Here is a 15,713-nt window from a genome sequence, read left to right as displayed (position 1 = left end):
GGAAAGCCATTTAGGGACATGGGGGGGTGCAGGAGGATGGTGCGCTGGACAGAGTTTAGGGGGTACAAGGAGAGTGCCTGGGCAGAAGGGTTTCCGTGGGAGCGCGGCCCACAGGAGGGTACGGGGGAAGAGCAATGCAGGGGCAAAGGGGGTCCACATAGGCGCACGGTGGATCTTCTCCGCCAACAATATAGCAACTGTGCACTGCAACACCACCACCAACCCGCAGGGGAAGTTGCAGGCAGATGCATATTATTATATATATATATATATATATATATATATATATATATATATATATATATATATATATCGCGAGAGAAAGCAAAGAGCGAATACTGTTCGAAACTCTAGTTTCAAATACCTCGCTCCTATAGGAATGAATGGGAGCGGGCGAACTGCAAGGGGTTAACGTCTCTCTATGTATATTAAATAAGTTGTCAAAGATCTGATATTTATGCACCGATGAAGTAGAATGAGGATGCCAAGAACATTATTGAAAATGGAGGTTATAGTGATGCTTTCAGTTTAGTACCTACCTGTAGTGATACTTTAACCCACTATCAGTCAAATTAAAATTGCACAAACCCTCCTGAACTTGTCACAGTACATGTTGAATTTATGGCTGAAGTAATTATTAGTAATCCGATGCCTTAGGCAGGGTTTTCTGATCAGGATTTTGATGCTGTGGCCGCCTCAGATTCCAGACAAAAAATAACGGCTAGCCACGGCATTCCGCTTCGGATTAGGCCCAAATGAATGGGCCTAGTCAGGAGGGAGATGTCGTGAGGCAGATGTCCGCGGCTGATTCAGCTGGCGGAAACCGCCCGTAGAAAGAGCATGTCGTGAGTACGACTTGACCGCAGCATATGAGGGGTTACCCCTCATTCACATCTACATTTGGTAATCCATTTGGGGAGTTCGCATGGGGACCCCCGAACGGACTACTAAACATTTTCAAACGCTGTGCAGTAAAAGAACACGGACCCCATAGACTATGTGCTTGCCGTGCAAACTCCACACTGAACATGCAGAGAGGAAAGTAGATTGTGAAGTACTAGCAGCAAGCACACGGACCTCATTATGGGGGATCCGTGTGCTTTTACTGCACAGCGCTTGCAATTGCATTTGGTATTCTGTTCGGGGGGGGGGTCCCCATGCGGACTCCCCGAACTGATTACCAAACACAGATGTGAACCAACCCTTAAATGGCAAGTATGCTTCTGACTGACATGACAGGGACAGGAAAAAGATGACTAAAAACTTATTTTTGTAAATCAATAGGACAACCTTCTTTAATGTAATATATTATAATGCTTGCTATTTCTTCACATGCTTATGTCCCATATCATATGGGACACATGTCTGTTCAGCTTTAAGCTGAAGGTAAGAGAAGTCTACGCTATGGGGTGAAGAAGATGATGATAAAGATAAGGAGGTCCCTTAGCTTATCAGGTGAATTCTCCTTCAGCTCTGATGTAAGAGAGACGACTTCTTGGATGCTATAGACTGCTTCATGTCTCCCTTGATCTCGTCCTCTCCACAGACCGTACAGAACTACTGAATGAAGGGTGTGATGGGAACAGAAGCAAGAGAAAGAAAAATAGACTTTTTTTTTTTTTTTTTTTTTAAGGAGAGCATATTATATTTGTTATATTGACCTGTCCATGAAAAAAAAAAAAAAAAGCTTTGGTACATTTTAAGTCTTCAGTCATTAGTTGTATCTGTTCTGCTTGATAGTAGACAAAGTGAGAACAGGTCAGCTACAGGTTTAGATATTATCTCAATTGGGTCACAAAAAAATCCTTTAAAAGCTCCTACAGGTGAAACACATTGGAACCATGTGCTTCACCTGAACGAGATACTGTCTGAAAATGGCACAGCAAAACTATAGGAAATTGCAGTTTAAAGATAAAAACTATATATCCCACGTTGTCCCTGCTGAATATCATCCTATAACTCAGAATAAACCTTGGACTGGACACATGCTTTGTGTAGGCAGAGACAAAACTTCATAGAAAGAACAAAAACACTTGGAGGCACCCAATTTATGGAAGTTAGTGTTTATTGACGTGTTTTCTTCAATTTTTACATTCCCCACAGAACACACAAGGGATCTTGCAGGTTAAAACTTGAATCTGTGCATAGTGCGATTGAAATTAAAAATTCAGGGAGAGGAAAAAAAAAATAAAATAAAACAAACCAAAAAAAAAAAAAAACACAGTAAAACAAGAGAGCAGGGTAAAAGACACAACCACAGGTTACCAGAACCTTAGACAGAGATGATTTGCTGATTACAAGCCAAACAGACACAGGGTGGGGGGAAAGCTGTGGCGGAGAACAGGGAGAGAGGCGAGGAATAGCTGCCAGTCTCCCCGTTCTGACACACAGAATTATTGACTCTGGACCCAAAACCTTAATGCGGGATCTGGCACCAGTCAGCATCTTCACCTTATGCAACTGTTCTACCACCATCTTGTTCTCATTACCAATAAAGCTTTCATATAGGAAGGGAGTGGTGTCAGTAAAGTGCAGTAGTTCCAGTGTGGCGTGCGATCCCAAACAGAACTCCCAGGAATGAAACGACCGACTTTACTAGTAATAAGAGCAAGAACAAAACCAGGTGGTCACCGCAGTGGCAATGAGCCGGCCCAGAATACACATCAGTAGTACAAAGGCTGCAGGATTAGATCATCCTCCAGTTTGGAACGTTATGGGGTAGGGGAGAGGGCACCATTTTAAGAAAGTACTGTCACCCCCTCCCCTTTTATTTTCACCTCCATAGAAAAGGAGTTGGCAACCTCTGGCATGACAATAGCGGTTGCATTACAAGACTCAGCAAGGATTTCCAGCACAGGCTGGGAGTTGTACTTCTGTAATGTAAGCACAGATTACCTCCACCTGCCATTACTTCATAAAAGTGCCATCCATCCAAAAATAAAATCTACAGGGACATATACTGTTCCCTTCCTGATTGTTTGCATCTTTCATGTTCTGATTGAATTTTTTTTTTCTTTTTATTTTTTTTTTACATTTTGACGATTTTTCTATGTCTCTTAAATAAGCGATTAGAAAGAGGCAAAAAGCATCCTACAGAGACCTGCGGAAACAACTGGTCCCATCCATATATATATATATTTATATCTATGTATATTGTATGCAGGAGACTCACACAGTGATGGCATCTGATTCATAAAAAACAAAATACGACAAAAGATAAAATATTCAGTGAAGACTCTGTATTAACCCTAATCCTGTCACCCGTTTAAAAGAATGGAAAAAAAATCTGGGAAGTGATCAGAGTCCATCAGTGCCCGGGGTAATGGACAAACTCTCTCCAACACCATTGGTCAGCAGTGAAACCCAAATCAATGCCCACCCAGAATCTTTGGCCCCATTTCCAACTACATACCTGACCCAGGCTTATGTAGAATCCCCCCCATCCCTTCCCAAACCCCTCCCCCTTGCTCTTAGATCTGCATCTGCTCCAGGTATTTGTAGGTGGGGTTCTCATAGCCGTGATTCTGCATCTTGTTCAAGTGACGTTCTTCAGGGGTTAACATGGGATCCACCTATATATATAAAAAATATATATATATATATATCAATGTTTAAGTACAGTTGAGGCGTCTTCAACGTCCCCATCTGCATAGAAAACAAGTAGTGTGTGGTTATCTTGTGATTTGCCACAGGTCTGCAGACTGGTCAGAGATCACTGTAAAACCCTATACAGATCTTTGAGTATGGAGTGTTCACTGTACCAAAATGGCAATTTGAACGAGGTCACAAAAAGGAGATCCACAAAGCAGTGATGTAAATGCAATGGTGAGCAGAAAAATACAATATCCTTGATATGACTAGATTTAGCCATTTCTTGCGTAAACCCTCACGGAGATCTTTAATAACCAACGCTCTGAGAAATAACGTTACACCAACCAGATCAGAGGCAAACAGCCACAAACTGAGTCAGCTTCAGCCCATCAGTAACTTAAAGGGGAGTTCTAACGGCATGTGAGCAGTGGAAGATCCCTTTATGTGTAATTCAGTCCTCACCTCTACAATTCCATGGCTGATTGTTCCATACTGTCTCTTCCTCAGCAGAACCAGACTGATGACAATAATGGTAGCAATTGCCACAGCGATGACCAGGAGACCAATTAAAGTGTTGCTGCTGAAACTTAACTCAGTGCGGAGAGATCCATCAGAGTCCTGGAGGAGAAATGAAAGCAGATGAAGACCGTGGCATTGCCCCAACAAGTAAAAGCAATGCATGGATTAGAAAGACATACAAAAGCTGCATCCACCGCCCTTACCCTAACCAGAAAACTGCAAGGGGTTGACACCACTACCACAGTAGCTGTGACAGTCTCCTCCAAGTCTACACTGCCCCATGACCTATATAGTTACCATGAAGTGATCATATCTCAGGGACCCAATGTAGCACAATGAAACCTCTTGCATGAACATACAAAAATTCATTAAGAAGATGGCCAGTATGCTTAATATATGGTGAAATGTAGTGCTGGTTTTTTGGAGAGGTTTCACTGTGTATCATAACGTAAATCCTTTGTCTTGTATTCATACTCCAGTAACAATTCTATTGTTACCTCTTGTCTTAAGATGGCTATGAACATGAAATTATAAGCAGCCGAAAGATTGTGAAACAGTCACCTGATAGTACTTAACATATAGAGCTGCATTCACAGTGTCTCAGCACATGGAGATTTCACCTGTACAATGTATGTCCATATCACTCAGTCCCCACACACCACAGGCAGGATGAGAAGACACTAATAAAATACAATGTAGAACCACAAATAATCTGCATAACACACATCAGACAACCAGCAGATGCTGAGCTATAAGGGAATGTTCACACAGAGAAATTCCATGCTGATTCTGAGGAGGATTCCACAGCAAAATCAGCAACAAACTCCACCTTCCATATCCCTTCCATTGTTTTCACTGAGAAGCAAAGATGAAAGCAAGATGCTGAAAGTGTCCTGCTCCATCTTGCCATGAATTCTGAGCCGATTCAGCCAGAGTCTGTGGCATGTACCGCTCCAATGATCATTCATCCAAGCCTATTCGGCAGCTGAAGACTGAAGCTCTGCTTCAGCTTTTCACAGCAGGATGCTGGAAGGATCGGAAATTCACCTCAAATTTCCCTTCCATTTCCGCTGTATGCATATATCCCTTGTGTATGTTAAATTAGGAAATGTGATAATCCTGACTGAAGAAAAGTTGGCCTAAAAGCACGCCTGATACTGTAGAAGAAGTGACGTGAATATGACTGAGGTAGTGCATTCCAGAGGACTGGTGCAGCATGGGAGAAAACGAAGATAGGAGTGAGATTCTGATTAGAGAATGTTAGTCTTAGGTCTTTGGCGAAACAAAGAGCACGTTAAACAGATGAGGGAAAAAAATGTAGTGAGGTGCGGCACCATGGAGAGCTTCGTAGATGTGGGTGACAAGTTTATATTGTATTTTTTGTGAATAAGCAACCACTACAGTGACTGGCACAGACACCAGTGTAGAATTTAGAATGATAGCGGAGTCTGGCTCCTGCATTCAGGATAGACTGTAATGGGGAGAGTTTAGCTGGAAGGGGGGGGGGAATAGGGAACTTTTGTAAGGGGCAATGCAGTAATGTGTAGGAGGGAGATTGCAAGGCATCGAGACGAGACTTTGAAATGTTTGGTATAATCCACTACCTTTTAAGTTTTGGGGTTGAAGAGGATGTTAGAGATGGGTCTGTAACAAAACAGGAAGGTTCAGGAGAGGATTTTTCAGTAGTGGAGTTATAACAGCAGGTGTAAAAAGGAAGGAAAGTTTCCAGAAGAAAGACGCCATTTTAGTAAGATAAGTAGTGACTGTCAGTGATAGAATGGAGACAGTATAAGGGAATAGGGTACCTCAAACAAGTAGTAGAAGGAGAGGAAAGAGGCTGGGAGACAAATTTTGTAATTGGCTCAAAGGATGAGAGTGAAGAGGTTGAAGTATAGTAGGTGAGGGAATCAATGGTATCTGGGGCTTGGGAGATTTCCTCATGGTCTTTGAAGTGGCCAGGTCCTCAGCACAGAGGTCTGACAGGCACCTGAACCTTGGGCGTTATTGGAGAGAGAGGAGAGGGTAAAATAGGCTATTTTGGAATGTGAAGGGTACAGTTTTGTGTTTGGAGCATAAACGTGAAGTGAAGGACGTCTGCAGGTGTATGACTTTCACGTTCAGCACATCTAGAGCACAACTGTCAAAAAACCGCATATGTGGCATGCACCAGGGTAGCTGCAGTCTGTCAAAAGGTTTGGGTGGACGGGGAAGCTGCCTCATCCAGTGCACTTTTAAGTTTCATTATAGTGAATGGTGGCCAGGTTGGGACAGGAGAGTGAAGAGATGGGGCAGTGGTGACCGTAAAGTGTCTGAGGTGCTGGTTGTTAACAGCGAGTGGATTCCTATAAGTACAATGGGTGTTGTGTAGGAGAGACATTATTCAAGGCAAAAAAGAAGGTTTAGGTCAGGAAGGTGAGAGAAAGGGATTAGTAAATCTAGAAACAAAAAGGAGTCAGAGGAAGACCAGATCAATGTTATTGCAATATTTGTTGGTGGGAGAAGTAGAAAGTTGTAAAAGACAAATAAGTGGCAAGCAGCAAGGGAGACAGGGGTGTTACTGGGAATGTTCAAGTCAGGTTATAGGAGGAAGCCCACTAAGAGAGAGAGGGGGGAGGCAGTATCAATGTGATGAATCCAAGTTTCAGTGAGGGATACTAGTTTAAGATATTTAATAAGGAATAAGTGAAATATACTCAAGTGTGTTGCACTGGGTTGATGTCCCCAGCAGCTAGTAGGAGGAGAATAAAGACAAAGTGCATCATTGATTTATGGGGGCTATTTATCAGTGGAATTAAAGGGTTTAGGTTTGTTAAAGTAAAACGTATATGAGAGCTGTACAATGGTGAGGGAAGTAGAGAAGAACTGATGTGGATAGAGTACACAGGTAGCATAGATGGAAAGTAGTGTTGCATAAGAACAACAGCTAACAAGTATGTGTAAAGCAATTGTGAAAAGTGTCTGTATTGTGAGCAAATGGATAGCGTGTATAACTGGTCATTTAACTCTGTTCTTTCTAAGCTCAGGAGTCTATCGAGTGGCCCTATCTGCTGTCACACAGCCTACCCCATATGACTGGTCATCTAAGAACCACCTACTGACTCCTAAGCAAAGAAAAAGCAGAGGATTTGATGGCTAAAGAAATGGTAAACTGAATTCTTCCTTACAAAGCTATACAGCAATCCGTCCGGCTCCACCTGCTCTATAACGTGATGCTAACCAATAAGACTGCATGTACAATGTGACGATACCAACTTAATGTCCATTTCTGGCTAGATAGGACAGGAGGGGGAAGAATTTCTAGATCGGTTTCTTTTGGTGAACAGCAGGAAAATTGAGATCACGTGGGAAGACACACAACATACATGAAGCCTCTGGCAACCACAGAAACATCTCACAGACATACATACCGGCTCATCCACAAGTCCACTGACTCTTTCTGCATTGAAAATCATTTCCTTCACATCCAGGGTCTCATCAATGACCTGGAAACAGTCGTGAGATTAACAGAAAATATAAATTCAAAAAAACAAAAAACACAAAAGGTATGGAAATGTAATGAAACGGCAAAAGAATGAAGAATCAGGGGAGGGGGCAGTGTCTGTGCAGTTACTGGAACTATCTGCAGTGAGACTGTATGGGGGGACCCCACAGACATTACATCATTGCTTAAAAAACACATGAGAAAAAAAAAAAAGACAGGATGACAGTTTGTTCTCACCACTTTCTTATCAGCTTTACTGTTCAGGATCTTCTCCTCGGCACCAATAAGTGGCTTGTTGTCAGCCATGCCAGAGCCTGGAAAAAGACAGTGTTATTAAATCAGAGACTAGAATCAAGGACATGAAGTTTCTGCCGCCACGTGATGGTCAAGAACAGAGTGCAACTGCCAAGAACTACTGTTATGAACTGTGGTTTTAAATGTTAAAAGCTGCTTAGATACACCAGGTATCCAACAATTTTGAAATATACGTTGGGAAATTCTGTACATGTCCCATCAGCAAGACGGCGTGCAGTGGGATGTCAGCAAATGCCATTTTGTGGTGACATAATGGTGCAGTTTAAATAATGAGATAATTTAATGATTCCTTTGTAGTCAAATTGTAAGATTGAATTTATGCAAAAAGTTATCCAGCTTTTTAAAATCTGTTCTATCCATAAAATAAGACAAATTTTATATCGACAGGCGACTGCAGAGACGCCTGCAAATCTCATTCACTGTGCTTTTAATAGTGGTCATAGTGAGTACTGCAGTGGTTGTACTATAGACTTGAATTGGACAATTTGCTGCAATACTCACTATGACCACTAAAAAGTATGGCGAGGTAGCACTACAGCTTGAGCAGGCATGAAGAAATAGCTAAGATGCTACCTCAGACCATCCAAAATCTATGTCCTATCCTATGGATACAGCACATTTTAAAAAGCAGTATAACCCCTTTAAAATTGCACCTCTAATGTTGCTGACAGTTTTTCGAACATTGCATAGCAGATTCTGCTTTTAAATAACTGAGCAGAATAGCCATAGTCCCCACGACCATTAATATCTATGTATTAGGAGACAGATTGCCCGATTTTGTCTCCGAGGCTCCTATATCTAAGAGCATCAGCAAAATAGACTTGCTTTACATCCTACTGGATAAATGAGCCTCAGAGACTAAACAAGGACGCTCTGTTTCAGACAAGTCTGCAAAAATGGATGCTGCCGGTCCATGCAGAATCTGCTGTGCATTGTAAGGAGAAAAAAAGATTGGGCACGTTCTTGCACTTTCAACATTTTTCTATATATTTGGAGGTACAGTTATATCTCTGTACAATGAAAAGTTTTAGAACTTTCTAACATACTTTGAATTTTAGTGTTTAAAGATCTCTGCTTGCCATTAATAAATGGGGACAAAATGTGAAGTAGAAAGTCTTTATAAACCAAATACAGTTCACAGGTTAAAGATTGAGCACAACTGAGCCCAGTTTAATCCTGTGAGCTAACACTAAATTCACACACCCGAAATCTCAGTCATGACTAAGAACCCATTAACCTCAGTGAAAATAATGGTAAATTAGAGTTCGATCTGTGAAAAAAAAAAAAAAGTGCGTTTTTTCCCCAACAGATCCTGGACATCACACAACTGAGAAACTCAGCTGCTTCAATAAGCTATAAGTCTGCTTACATTTCTAGCAAGGTTTAGGGCTTGACTGATCTGTCTTGAATTGATCAGTATTTGACTGAAAATTGATTTGGACTAAAGCCTTCTATTTAAATCCTTCATACCATTAAGGCCTCATGCACATGACCGGCTGTGCGGGCTACGGTGGCGGTTATATTGTGGAATGCATTCCGATGACAGAGCCTTCTTGTCCCCCACTGATTCCAATGGGGTTCTGATCCATTCAATTGTGACGATCAGGGTAGGACCTGCTCTATAATCATCGGAACAAAGCATCAAGACCCCCTTGGGCTTCACAATCTGTCACGTGCATGAGGCCTAAAGTTAATGATAAAACTGAAGGCTTACATTAAAAGTCTCTTTCAGGCAAAAAATTTGAACAGGATGCAATTAGTTAAAATCTGATGTATAGCAGGACTGAGGATGAGTTTCCAGTTTCTGCAATCTAAGGGTAAGTTCACACGGAGTAAAATGGAGTGCATTTTGGAGTGTAATTTTACACGTGTAAAAAATTTACGCGCGTATTTTGGAGCTTTTTTTTTTTTTTACACGTGGCGTTTACGGAGCGTTTTTTTGGAGTGTTTACGGAAGCGTGTTTTTCTACACGCGTAAACGCTCCAAAAATGCTCCGTAAACGCCACGTTAAAAAAAAAAAAAAGCTCCAAAATACGCGCGTAAATTTTTTTTACACGAGTAAAATTACACTCCATTTTACTCCGTGTGAACTTACCCTAAGGGTACGTTCATGCGGCAGAAAACGGATTCCAGATGTGAATATACTGCGTGGCTAGCCGCGACAGAATGCCGATGCAGTGCACCGGCACCCCATCGTAGCATTCAGCTACAGATTAGGCCCGAATGAATGGGCCTAATCAGGAGGGAGTCTAGCGGACAAAAGAAGCGATTGGGTCCCATTGAAGTCAAGGGGAGCAGTTTTTGGCAGCGGATTTTGAGGCAGATTCTGCGTCAAAATCCGCTGCCGAAAAACTCTGTGAACATACCCTAAAACATTTTACCTGCCAGCAGAGATCTTTAAAACTATAAGAAATAGAAACAAAGTATTTCAGAAAGTTACAGGACTTATTATACAATGATGCCTTCGTTTCGGAAGACTGAATCCTTTGAAGATTTTTCTGGGAGTGTAAAGCTTCCAACCAGCTCCACAGTCAGAGACATCTAGATGCTCTAAGTCCTCAGGATCCTACTTGCAGGGCATTAGATGAGCAGTTACCTTACAGGAAACACTTGTTATTGCACAGTCACGTGGCGGCAGCACTAAGCACACACTGACAGCCGCCACCTATCACACCTACACCTCACCAATTACACTAGCGTCCATGAACACCAAGATAACAGGAGTAGTAGTAGTGATCCCCATTCACCAGGAAGAAGGCAGCAAGTCACCCAGGATACACTGATCAGAGCAGAAAAGAGTTTATGATTCTAGCACCAGATCTGATTTGCTGTCTTCAGTAGGCGACTTGTTGGAATTAATGTGAAGAGACAGAAACAGAGATGGGATGGGAGCGGTGCGAGAACACAACCAACCTTTTCTCACTGGAAGGTAGTCCCGTGCTGATTCTATGCAGGAAATTGAGGGGAGGTGCGGGGCAAGGGAGGAGGAAAACAAAAAAGATAGAAAAAGCAGAAGAGATTAAAAATAACTGAAAGGTTTGTGAAGCTTTAGGACTGATGAGTGACATCACATGTTCCTGTGTGTTTACTAAAGCGCTGGTCTCATGCCCTGTCTACAGGCGTGTGGGTGTCAACAAGCACTAACATGAGCTGTAACAGAGGTGCATTTTAGGAATGTGGACATGCTGAGCATAAACTCTGCACAGAACACCAAGCACAGGTCAGAGCCAAAGACAATGAGCTACTATTACCAAGCGCAACCACCACTAATATTGACAATCTCCCCATATACTGTGTACATATATTACTGATCATAAAATTATAACTTGTATTACTTTCCAAAGCTGCACTCACTAATCTGTTGCCATCGGCAGAAACCTCCTGGCATCCCTGCTTTTTCAGAGTCTGCCCCTTCCTTACTGCAAGAGGTCCACTCAACAGATGGGGAGGACCACGGGCACAAATTTACTGCGCGTTTCCACTAAAGCAGTACATACACATTAAATCCACCAGAAGAATAGGGAGTTCTGATCTGGTGAACACTAGAATGTAACTCAGGACAACGGACACCCTACTGATCCAAGTGGGGATGTGGAGTCTGTTGGGCTTCGAATGTATTAGTTTTGGCGGTTTGTGTGTCCATTATTCTGGTCCTCTGGATGAACCAGAACAATGGACAGCACAACACTAGTGTGAACCTGTAATGTAACCTGTAATAAAATCAGAAACTGTCAGCAGTTAAACAGGTAAATAAGCTTAAAAGAAAAACATCAAACAAGATAAAGAACATTTAGCAGGAGGCAGGTTGGCAACTATCTAATTATACGTAGAATTAGTGACAACAGGTTGTCAGATGGGATCTTTAGATTGAATCTGGTAATGTATGTCCTGCAGGGCTTCAAAGTACAGAGGACAGGACAATGGGTGATACTGTCAACATTATTGACATGAATGCATTACCCGTGAGGCGTTCATCTCCACAGGACCTTTGCTGTCTACATGAATACAATTACAAAGGCGTGGGCTGCATGTAGGGAGACATGCGATTCCCTGTAGCTTAGAAACAAAGCTCAAGGAAATGGAGAAAATGTGCCTCAGTAAAAGTTCTGTGGTTGTGCTCAATAATCATTTATGGAAAGGCTAAGCTGGAAGATCTAGGGACAATGTGGCTGCAGAGAATTAACTGCTGACAAGAAACCAGAGACGTTTCACCCTAAAACATCAGTGCTGCTGGCATACTGAATACCAGGGTTCACATGAGAACCGTGTCATTGAGGCTGAGGTCAGTTGGAATTGGAAAGGATACACATGTTCTAAAGTTATGGTGACTTAGATTAAGGACCACAAAATTAGAATAAGCCCAGTCGGGTACCTGTAGCATGCAGCAGTCACAGTTATACAGACTGGATACTAGAGAAGACCATCGAGCACTAGTTTTCTAGGGCAATGTCTGTGCACCGGAAGGGAATCAATTACCTTCAGATTCTGAGATTGCTGGGAAGGTCTTGACCTGCATAGGTCGGAAGGGTTTTCCCTCTCTTACTGGTGTCTCGTCACTCTCCTCTGAACTAACACGTACATCTCCCTGGGACTCTGAGAAGGAGGAGGTGAACTGGTCCATGTCCCAGCGCTGTTCCTGGAATAATTCATCTGTACATGTGGAAGAGAACAGGCGTGAGGCCCTGACCCTGATGGACCAGTGTACTGACTAGCCACTGTTGCCTTACCTATTTCATCCTGAATCTGATCAGCCACATATGGGACTTTGTAGAGAAGAGACAGGCTCTGGTTCATGCGTTCCTCAATCACACGGAGATGGGTCATTACCTACAGGAACAAAGAACTGTCAGGAGTGTGGAAAATACAGGGCCCTCGGGGTTAATGTACCAGAAACAGATGTGTAGATCTTACAATAAAGAAAGGCTGTCAGAAATTGTGTCAGTGGCACTTTATGAGACCTACAGTGTTCACGACATTCACAAGTGCGGGTAGTTTAAGTGGCACCTTGGTAGATGGCAAGGTCTGATTTTATGATGCACACTGGCAGTACCTCATTGACTATTACGGACTGTGATTTTGGGTGTCAGGAGTGGAGCATGAGTTTCTATAAATAGGGTGTACAGTGATAAACATGAAAAAAAACACAAAAAACAGGTCATATTAAATCATTGTGATACATTTGACCCCAAAATAAAGGAGACATTTATTAAGACTGGGATACTGTTCCATGTTTAATTATAGTGAGCCCTGGGGGCAGATTTGCCAGAATTATCAAGAGGCTCCAGCCTCTTAATACCCACAATCTCTCACACAATGCCCATCAGTGCCCCCCAAACCCAGTATAAGGCAAGGGAAAGTTACATTATGATAGTGATCATATTCTTGTTCAAACCTGGGGAGCATCTTATAGTCAAATGTGTCTTATCACCCAAAATATACAGTATGTTGTGACAGTTATCAAACAAAGAAAACTTGCAATCCTAAATGTCACAAGATATTTCACTAAGGTAGTCAGTGCTTGTTGATTTAACAAAGGAAAGGACAAAAGTGACTCCATTTTTGATAAACGAGGATTAATATTGATCAACCATTACCAAAGCATCTAAATTGTTATTTCACATTGACCACCAGGGGGCAATGCTGTTCTGTAGATTCCCAGCACAAATCCAAAATGGAGTATTAACCAGCGCCTCATTCTGCTCAACCAGTTTTCATTTCACGAAAACAAAGATCCTTCCACAGGAGAAGCCAAGGGTTATATGCATTTCTGGGAGAGTGGAGAAGATGCAGCACCAGAACAACAGCAGCTTACAATAGGCAGAAGGGCCCAATGAAACAATACCAGACCCCTGATTAGACAACAAGCCTTGGTAGGTGACCTTGAATGACAGAGGTGCAGATGAGAAGCAACCCCTGGGGTGGACACATAGCTGTCAAACCAGAGCTCTGCAAATCTGTGATAAAGAAGCAGAGGCTTCATAAGGCATATGAACCTCATACTGAGGACAGTGCAATAAAGATTGGGTATTACAGTAACATTCAGTCAGTATGATAGTCCACAGGAATGTGCCCCATCCCCCAAACAATAAAAGCTCCTCAGTATAAGATAACCAGCAATTACGTGAACTACAATTACCGGACATTTCCCACCAGTCTCCACTATACAGTACAACTATAGAAATCATCAGCTTCATACCCAAATCGACAGGGTACATGTGATTAGAAATACTCAGTAGTGGCAAGGTAATATCCACCTCTGGTCACATTCTAGTCACACATAGAATACCACTCCATATACACCAATGTGTACATAACATTAACTCCCTATTCAGCAGGTTATTTGAAACAGTCAACAAGTTTGTATACATGGCCATGCTTTATGCGAGCATTACAGTACTTTTTTGTATCTACTCAGAAGTTACTCTGGACGAGTACACTATAAGTAATGGAATTAGCAGGAAAAGAGCAAAACGGGAGGGCACTCACCACATGGCAGATAATCTTCTTAAAAACACTGTCCTTTATTTAAAGTGAATAAAAAATAATTAAAAAAAAAAGTCTCCTGGGAGGGAGCGATGGCATCATAGGCAAAGAGGCAACAGCCGTTTCGCTCTCTCTCAAGCCTTGTGTGCAAGATTGTTGCCTCTTTGGCTACAATGCCATCGCTCCTTCCCAGGAGATGTTTTTTATTCACTTTAAATAAAGGACTATGTTTTTAAGAAGATTATCTGCCATGTGGTGAGTGCCCTACCATTTTTGCTCTTTTCCCGCTAAGTTTATGTACACTTTGGGTTATTGAGCACCACCACACCAGTGGCAAAGACAATTGTCAAGTTCCATATTAAGGTTGGTCGTTTGATAAATTACAGACAAAAGGTGAACCTCTGGTTTGAGAATTAGCAGTGCCACCTATTTCTACCTTTCTGCATTTCATAAGTAATGGAATTACGTGAGAGCAACTCTGAAGTAAATAACAGGTTAAAGGGGTTGTCCCATGAAAAGCATCCCATCTATACTGCTAGTTTGTGTGGATTTAAGATATTTCCTACATACATTGCTTTATCAAAACTGCTTTGTTTGGCCGCTATCTTAATTTATTCACTTCATTGTTGACACTGCGTTTCTATGCCCACTGGGCTTCTCTGCTCAGTTCCCAAGTAACTAGCTGCCTACTCTCATGGGGGTGGGGGGAGGGGCTGAGTGCTGGGAGCAGCTCTGAGCTGTGTGTGTCTGACTAGCACCGGAGCTCCTCAGATGGGGGAGGTGAGAGCTCTGGGATTACTGTGCTATCTATTTTCAGCTTTTCCACTTAGTCAGTTTAATTGAATTTGGCTGATAAGGGCTGAGATAAGGAGTCCAATACCTCTGTATGTACCCCCGCCCACCAATGCGCCGAGAAATCCAGGAAGTGAAGAGAGCACAGAGCCTGTAGGCTGCAGAACAAGAGTTATGGGAATACCCCTTTAAGTTATATTTGTGTAGCCCTGGCTATGAGGATGCTTTTTATTAATGGTCTGCAGAGGTGGGATGAAGCCAGTTCTCCTGATCCGGTTGTTAGGAAGTGGAGCCCGGTCACCAGACACTTTAGTCCTGCACACCTACAGTCTGTACAGCATAAGAGGAAACTGCTGGTACTTACCTGTCTGCTCCCAGGTCCTCCCAACTCAGTGCAAAAATGACAAACACAGGAGTGTGCCAGGAGCAGAGAGACAGGGCAGGAGCAGGGAATAGAAAAGTAATGCGCCAATACCGCTGTATCGAGAACCACTTGCAAATATTATATTTGCAAGTGTCTGATAGCCAGGA

The 15,713-nt window shown here is 42.4% G+C and overlaps 1 protein-coding gene across 7 annotated transcripts in view; it reads right to left on the bottom strand.

Annotated features, from left to right (window-relative positions):
* Positions 1–2,047: 2,047 nt before the first annotated feature.
* The window catches only part of APLP2 (amyloid beta precursor like protein 2), a 50,217-nt gene continuing 36,551 nt past the window's right edge, over positions 2,048–15,713 (bottom strand). For 2 of the 7 annotated variants that reach the window (XM_075280135.1, XM_075280139.1), the window contains 7 exons: positions 12,635–12,734; positions 12,384–12,557; positions 10,821–10,853; positions 7,829–7,905; positions 7,518–7,592; positions 4,054–4,209; positions 2,048–3,572 (listed from right to left, as the gene is read on the bottom strand). In XM_075280135.1, coding sequence (XP_075136236.1) covers positions 3,471–3,572; positions 4,054–4,209; positions 7,518–7,592; positions 7,829–7,905; positions 10,821–10,853; positions 12,384–12,557; positions 12,635–12,734 — 717 coding nt within the window. In that variant the 3' untranslated portion in view covers positions 2,048–3,470. The remainder of the gene's footprint in view (positions 3,573–4,053; positions 4,210–7,517; positions 7,593–7,828; positions 7,906–10,820; positions 10,854–12,383; positions 12,558–12,634; positions 12,735–15,713) is intronic. The other 5 variants (XM_075280137.1, XM_075280141.1, XM_075280136.1 and 2 more) reach the window with 3 other exon arrangements.

This window comes from Leptodactylus fuscus, chromosome 6 (assembly GCF_031893055.1).
Source record: "Leptodactylus fuscus isolate aLepFus1 chromosome 6, aLepFus1.hap2, whole genome shotgun sequence".
In the NCBI taxonomy this organism is placed as follows: domain Eukaryota; kingdom Metazoa; phylum Chordata; class Amphibia; order Anura; family Leptodactylidae; genus Leptodactylus; species Leptodactylus fuscus.
This window is presented reverse-complemented; position numbering and strand designations above follow the sequence as displayed.